At 37.6% G+C, this 7,953-nt stretch overlaps 1 protein-coding gene across 1 annotated transcript in view; it reads left to right on the top strand.

Annotated features, from left to right (window-relative positions):
- The first annotated feature begins 3,631 nt into the window (after window positions 1-3,631).
- The window catches only part of LOC148943269 (isocitrate dehydrogenase [NADP] cytoplasmic-like), a 56,195-nt gene continuing 51,873 nt past the window's right edge, over window positions 3,632-7,953 (top strand). Inside the window, exon 1 of the mRNA XM_089101073.1 lies at window positions 3,632-3,818. Within this exon, the coding sequence (XP_088957199.1) occupies window positions 3,632-3,818 (187 nt within the window). The remainder of the gene's footprint in view (window positions 3,819-7,953) is intronic.

The following is a 7,953-nucleotide window of genomic DNA, read 5'->3' as shown; positions in this document are numbered from 1 at the left end:
AATCAGACTTCAATGCTGATTTCAAATATATTACTTTCATCAAGTTTAGTGCTACTTATCAAAAGTTACGTGCCTGAGAAAATTTGGTAGATTTTCAAAAAAAGGGGGAAAGACCCCCTAAAATTTATAGGACCCTAATGAAAATCACACCATCATATTCAGCGTATCAGAGTACCCTACTGTAGAGGTTTCAAGCTCCTATCTACAAAAATGTGGAATTTTGCATTTTTTGCCAGAAGAAAGATCACGGATGCGTGTTTATTTGTTTTTTTTTTTCCCAGGGGTGATTGTATCGACCCAGAGGTATTATAATATCGTGGGCAGACTCATTGGAATTGAAATGAAAATCTCTATTGCCCTTTTTAAGTGACCCAAAAAAATGGAGGGCAACTAGGCCCCCTCCCATGCTTATTTTTTTCCCAAAGTCACCCGATCAAAATTTTGAGATAGCCATTTTGTTCAGCATGGTCAAAAATATGATAAATATGTCTTTTAGGATGATTTAATCCCCAGAAGTCCCGAGGGGGGGGGGCTAAAAGTTATAAACTTTACCCAATGTTAACATGTGGTATTGGTTATTGGGAAGTATACGGAAGTTTTCAGGAGGGTTTTTTTCTGGTAGTGGGGGGAGATGGGTCGGGAGTTATGTTGGAGGATCTGTCCATGAAGGAAGTTTTCATTGGGGAAGAAAAATTGCCATGAAGGGGGCTCCGGACTTGCCAGCATTATTTATGCTAAAGTTTGAGCTAAAGTTTTGACTCTTTAGCTAAAGTTTAGCTAAAGCTAAACTTTATTTTCTAAAACAATAAAAAACTTTAGCGTAAAGAGCGAGGCGTTGAGGAGGGGACAGCCTCTTTCATATACGGAATAATTTCTGTTCGTTTTAAGTTTTAACGTCGTTTCTTACTTTCAGTTTTAAAAACTTGTTTTTTTTATTTAATTTCATTAATGGTCTCCTAGAAGGGTCGTGATTCTACCTGGTTGATAATAAATTAGGCTATATGAAAACTTAGTGTGGAGTTATAGCCTAGTAAGTGTTGCTGGAACAAAGGCAGTCATGCACCCTGTTTGAATGAGTCCTCCTTAGGTTTATGTGAAATTCCCAGTAAGATTCTGGAACACTTTTATAAAACTAATAAAAAATTAGCCTAGAGTAGGCTATAGTGGAGGGGTTATATTGGGTAAAACCTCCCAGTGCGTAGAAGAAGAATTTCTCAGCCCACCTCGTAAAAATCAGCGTTTAAGTCAGGTACAGGGAACCTATGCTAGGTAAATATGCAACCTCAGACTGGTATAGCCTCGTAAGTTGGTGATAAAAAGTATCAATCAAGCTTTTAGACCATAATTTTAGCTCTTCAACTGAAATTAACAACCTCCCTTTGCCACACAGGTTCAAGGGGCTTAAATTATAGTTTGAAGGTTAGATTGACACTTCTATTACCACGGCACTAGTTTCTTGTCCGAACAGTCCGAGGTTGCATAGGTCCCTGTGATGAAGCTGGTATGAAGTATGTAATGGGTAAGTTAGAGGGCGTCTTTCAAAAATGTAGAAGTGCACTAAAGGGTTCTGTAATGTTGCCTGTTTTTATGCTGTTTCTATGCTCAGTCAGGAAGAATGAGTCTGATGATTTTTTGCTTTGGTAATTAAATAGTGTCACAGCCTCTCCAGGTTGTGCTCGGTTGATTTGATTATTCTTTAGGCAGATGAGTTTGCGACTACTCGTATAGCCTAGACTCTACCGCCTAGACTCTAGGCGGTAACACTGTCTTTACTTTCAAATCTCATAAATGTCAGAGTATTGTCTTGCTACATGGCTATTGGACTGGTAGATAACATTCCCGTAAAACAGATTGGCAAAATATGATATTTTGCCAAATAATTGATATTTAGAAATTTAGCTGATAATATACTGTAATTTTTCATCATTTTCTTTTGCTTATTGATCTAAAGTACATAGAAAAATCCAACCCTATATGCCAAATCGAATCCCCACATTTGGTCCATTATTTGCTGGTTGGTACTACCAATTTATTTAACAAAATCAGTTCCATTGGATTCTATTTGCCTCTGAATGTCTCTACCAGTTTTTGAAAAACGCCAAGTCCTTTGTGGGAATATTTTACAAAAGTATCGGCTAAGTCTGCACTATGCAAAATATGCAAAAAAAGTGTTGCTACCTCTGGAAATACCACCAACCTTAATGCTCATCTCAAGACAAACCACAAAAAACAATACCACAGCATAAAAGGAAGTACATCGGCCGGGGGTGCCAGTGTTAACCCTGATTCTGATTCGTGTTCATCTGATGAGGAACATGATTCAAGTCAAATTGTCCCATCACATAGCCAAAACTCAACCAGACCTTTGAGTCAAGCTAGTAACCCTACCCAAGTTACCCGTGATAGAAGTGACCAGACTGACTCAGGAGCACCAAGTGCAAAGCAGCTGAGAATTGACTCGTTGTTACAGACCAAGTGCAGTGCAAAGCACCCTAAAACTGTAAAAATGAACAAACTGGTTGTGAAATTCATTGCAAAAGATATGCAGCCCCTCTCTGTTGTTTCAAATCATGGGTTTATTGATCTTGTGCAGAGCCTTGACGCTAATTATACTTTGCCATCCCGAGCTAAAGTGACAATAGATCTTCTCCTTGAAATCTATGCAGTAGAGAAATTGAAACTGCAGGGGGCGCTAAAAAAAGTAGGACATGATTCCCTCACCACAGATATATGGACCTCCCAGGCGACTGAGGGCTTCATGACTGTCACTGTACATTACATTGATGAGAAAGGCTGCCTCTGCAGCAACGTGCTTACTACTGTGAAAATTGAAGAAAGGCATACTGCTGATGCTATCACAGCTCATCTTCTGAAAATTGCCACTGAGTGGGGTATTAAGAAAAAGGTTGTAGCTGTAGTTACTGATAATGGAGCAAATGTGGTATGGGCTGTAAAGGATGCTGCATCTGTTGTAGGTAAAGGCTGGAGACATGTTTTGTGCTTTGCACATACTCTGAATTTGATTGTGAGGAGTGCTATTGATTATACTGCTGACTTATCACCTCTTGTCCAAAAAGCTAGGAACATAGTCAGCTTTTTCAGACGTAGTGTTGTACCTGCCGACAAGTTGCGCCAGGTTCAGATCACTATTGACAATGTTTGCACCAAAAAACTGAAACCTGATGTGACCACTAGATGGAATTCGCTCCTCATAATGTTGCGTAGTCTACAAGACCTGAAAGAGCCAGTAACAAGTTCGCTGGCGCTTCTCGGTAAAGTAGATCTCCTACTCACTGAAAGTGAGTGGGATGTTATTTCAAACATGATCGCGGTACTTACACCTTTTGAAGAGGTCACAATCGAGCTCTCTTCTGAAAGCTATCCCTCCATCTCAAAAGTCCTGCCTTTATCCAAGATTTTGAGACGACACCTTGTTCAGGTAGATTGTGGTGGATTTTCAAATGTCGCCGAGGACTTCCGCAAGGCTTTGATGGAGAAAATGCAAGCTAGGTTTATAAGCCTCGGTCAGGTCACACCCGTGACGATTGCCACATACCTTGATCCGCGTTTCAAGAAAGTGTATATTTCCCCTGACGATCTTGTCTCGGTTTAGGGCAAAATAGCAAGAGAGATGGATTTGGCCTTGCTGTCTGCTGAATCCGTAGCAGCAGGTGCAAGTACCCTCACAAACCCCACGACACAGCATCGACAGGCTTATGACAGTTTGTGGGGCTCACATGACGAAGTTCTGGTAGTCAACTCAGGACGTGGTTCGACAGCAGCCGAGTCTATCATGGCTCTGCAGCAACAGGGAATCTGTTTTTAACAGGGAATCTGTAGTTCCAAGAAAAACGGATCCACTCGAGTGGTGGAATTCTTGCAACATGGGCTCTCAGAAATATCTGTACGAGGTTGCCATGAAATTCATGTCTGTGCCCGCCACCAGTGTCCCTTCTGAGAGTTTTTTCCAAGTCCAGTTAGTTGATCACCGCGTGGCGAAATCGACTCTCTGGGAAAAACATTAACATGTTGCTGTTTTTGAATAGCCAAATATAGCCGCGTTTTTTCTTGAGTCCAAGTAGTTTCATGTCTGGGTTTTCGTGATATTCTTTCATATAATCGAAGTTGGTTTTTTCATTGTTCAATGTTGTATTATTCGAAGTTTTTATTAAAAAAAAATGCTTCAAAATACTCTTTATCTTCGATTTTCGTTATCTAACTTTGGCAAAAGCAAGAGTGTATCGGAGCCAAAAACGGTTTCGAAATATCGAATATCGAAAGTGAAAAAATCGATATATCGATATATCGAAAAATCGAAATATCGCCCAACACTGTTTACTGCTTTATTTATTCCTTTTCTCAAAATCATAGATGGCAAGTTTTCAATTCAAATTTTGTCGAGATGACGGATGAGTTTACTAGAATTTACTTTTCTGATGCCAGATGCCAGGCCCGGGGACAAAACGTATTTCTTGTCTGTGGCCAGACCTCAAGTTAGCTCAGGAGATCTCATTATTTTCCTTGTGTTCTTTGACCCGCTTTGTTTCTGAAATTGGTACTGCGTTCCATTACTTGCCCGGATAAGTAGGATTACTAATCCAAGCTTTTCGCGAGGGTGGACGTGACGTCAGGGGTTAGTGGGATAAGTATTGAGTTTATTATATTATTTTGAGTAGTTTTAATAGTAAAACGTTATTTTGATAACAAATTTATAAGAATTTCAAAAAATTGCCTGAAACCCCTCCAAAATGGTGTCCAGTGAAAACAAACGTATGCCATTGAAATCGTCATTTTTGGGAATCCCGTATTGAAAACTAACAGCTTCGATTTCATTATCATTAAAACAGAGTGTCAATCAAATGCTTTTGGCTAAAGGGTTTCAAATGAATTGTAAATAGATTGTGTTGAAATCACTAATAACTCTTTGTGTTTTATTTTCGTCAACTTTTTGTCTCTGGGATTAATATGCCTGATTTTCTTAATAATTGTGGCATTGATGGTCATGACTAAGGTTCCATGCAAGTAAAGTCTAAATTACAATAAAATAACAGAATTGAGATGGTAGAAAACTTAGCTGTAAATACTATAATTGTACACGGCTACTCAACAAACGACGATATACTGAAGCAAACCAATTCGACTTCCCTTGATTATTGTAGACATAGGTTAAGATACCAGTTCAAACGGAGTTGTTTGCTTTCCGACTCCTCGTGGTGGAACCTCAAACGGAACCTCCTTCAGGAGCCTCTGTTTTACCAATATGATAACCTACAATGCTATTTACTATATTTCTTTTTATATGGCACTAAATCATTTGTCGTCGTTATTGCCACTCTAAGTATTACCCGATGTTTAGAGCCCCCTACTCAAGGACCAAACAACAGACTCCCACATATGAAAATGAATTGCTCGCAATTAATTAGTTACTCAGCTCTAGTACCAAGAAGTGTTGTAAATAATTTGTCCTTTATTTTACTTAGCACTTTAATGAAAAGGCTTTAGCATATAATGTGTGTTTATGCAGTCTATCCCAATGGATTTAGGTGATGTTTGCCTGTGAATGTGTTGATTTGGTTGCAGAGATGGTGTACTTGCACTAGATTTTGCTATTTTGGTTAATAAAGATCTTTATATTTATCTTTGTTCCAATGCTGACAAAGACCCTTAAACATGTCTCTGACTATTGAAGAACCGTGTAATGCAACTAAACTCAGTTTTTTTCAGAGCTGCCCTTTTCATATTACGAAGCCGTTACATCGCAAGTGCTTTTTTGAGGCGATTATTAGTAATTTAGTTATTATGCTTTTGTTTGTAAATACGAAAGTTGAATTGAAATTAATGACGATTTGTTAAGGAGCAGAATTCCAAATTGAATATTGCCTGTCTCATTTTTCGGAGTGATATCTTTAGGATCTTTTGTTGAAGTATTTCGTTTCAATAGAAAACCATTTATAACGTTTCTATCCTTTCTAGTTGTAGTTTGATTTTGTTATAAAAAATTAAGATAAGACGAATTGAAATTTCTCTTTTCAGGGGTGATCTAATTTGACTCCAAACTCTTCCTTTTCAGTTGTAGATTATTTTGTTTTCAGAAAATTATTTGTAATTTGAGTCATTAACAGCTCCGTGGCCTACTATGACTAATTCACTACAGCATTAAGCCACCTAAAGCCACCATTGCTGTGCACACTCATCCTCCGCTCCAGTCTTTTCAAATCTTACCTCTTTACCCCTCCTATTAAATTCTATTTTTTTAACTTCCTTATTAACCCCAGAGTTGATTATTATCACTGAAGAAATTTTAAATCTATATTTTAAAATTTTTTTATGAAAATAGCAAGTATAATCGTAGAACAAATAAAACGCCTGCAATGAATTTTTTTGGGCTTGTTAATAAGTTGGCATTAGTTTCTAAACATTTCCTTGGGAACTTTTGAATTCACCAATGACGCTAAAATTATCTCCTGGTCTTAAATTTAAGTTTATTACGCCACTTTAGCGTAAATTTCAAATGTTTTACTTAAAATGAATTCTTTATTTTTTCATATTTGTACTAGTTTAGTATTAGTGCAAGTTTGTATCAGTGTACAAAGATTTGCTTGGAAATTATTGACATTCTCCGCAACGCTTAAATTATCCCCTTGCCTCTAATTTAATATTGTTTGGCCCCTTCAGCCTAATTGAATTGAAAATCAAGTATTTTGTATTAGGCATCAAGATACGGCTAATTGTAGAAAAAAGCCAAGACAGATAGTCCGAGTAATCGAGAGGCAAAAATATTTAAATGGGACCGATAAATGGAGGGAGTATGTATGACTCTCTTATTGGACAAGTACTTGTCCAATAAGTACTCTTGCCATTTATCCGTCCCATTTAAACATTTTTGAATCTCAATTACTCGGACTATCTGTATTGGCTTTTTTCTACAACTAGCCATGTCTTGATGCCTACTGCAAAATACTTGATTTTCAATTCTCTCACAAAAATACCAAAGCAAAATTTTGTATTCTACCTTTGAGTTTCAAGCCCATTTGTAGCCAAAATTTAGTAATTTGAATAGAGAATGAGCAGCTAATGAACAGTAAATTATTTAAAATATAGGAAAATGTAGAACCAACATTTATTTCTTCGAGGGGGGAGGGATATTATGAAATAGATCAAACGGGAAGAATGTTTTATATTTCTAAGATAGTGGCCTAAAAGACACTTTATTTTCCAATTTTAGTGGTTTTGAAAGCTTTTCATTGACCTGTCGTAGCAGAGTGGATTGATGCTCTGCTTGCCAATACGGAGCACCAGGGTTCGATCTCTGCTGCAGCTAGGTTGTGCGACAAGCTTGCTATTTGTCCCTGTAAAAAACACCTAGCAACTGAAACGTCGACTCGACGCCCTAATGGCTCAGGAGGATCTTTATCCTTTTTTTTGAAAGCTTCTCCTTAGGGAAGAGGGTCTTTGAAAAAGAGAGGAGAACTTTTTTGTTGTTGTGTGTTCTTAGGGTGTACGTTCAAATAGAATAAAAAATTTTATATAAAAAGAGATTCATATTTCTATTTCTTATTTCATGTTTCTATATGAAGTCTGGCCTCCACTGAAGATGTTCCTGCCACGCTCAAAATGAAATGATCCTCCGGATCATTCATTCATGGATCATTCAGATGTTCCTGCTACGCTCAAAATGAAATATTCCTCCGAGCCTCCCAAAATATCATTTTGGAAGGCTCCGAATGTCCCTCTTTAGATAAAAAAAAAAATGAAATCTGGAGGGATATTTTCCTGAAAAAAAAACAGAAATAGTGTTTTGTATTTTATTATCCCCCTTGCACCAGCAGTAGAATACCATATATTTAAAATATAAGATTCTTTCCTTCTAAAGATGATTCGGGCAGTAATTAAACGTCCCCTAATTGAGTTCAAATACCGCTTCCAAGAGTCTAAATTCATAATCAGCAAAAA

This window comes from Artemia sp. Qi Xiang Cuo, chromosome 15 (assembly GCF_049724085.1).
Source record: "Artemia sp. Qi Xiang Cuo chromosome 15, ASM4972408v1, whole genome shotgun sequence".
Classification (NCBI taxonomy): domain Eukaryota; kingdom Metazoa; phylum Arthropoda; class Branchiopoda; order Anostraca; family Artemiidae; genus Artemia; species Artemia sp. Qi Xiang Cuo.
This window is presented reverse-complemented; position numbering and strand designations above follow the sequence as displayed.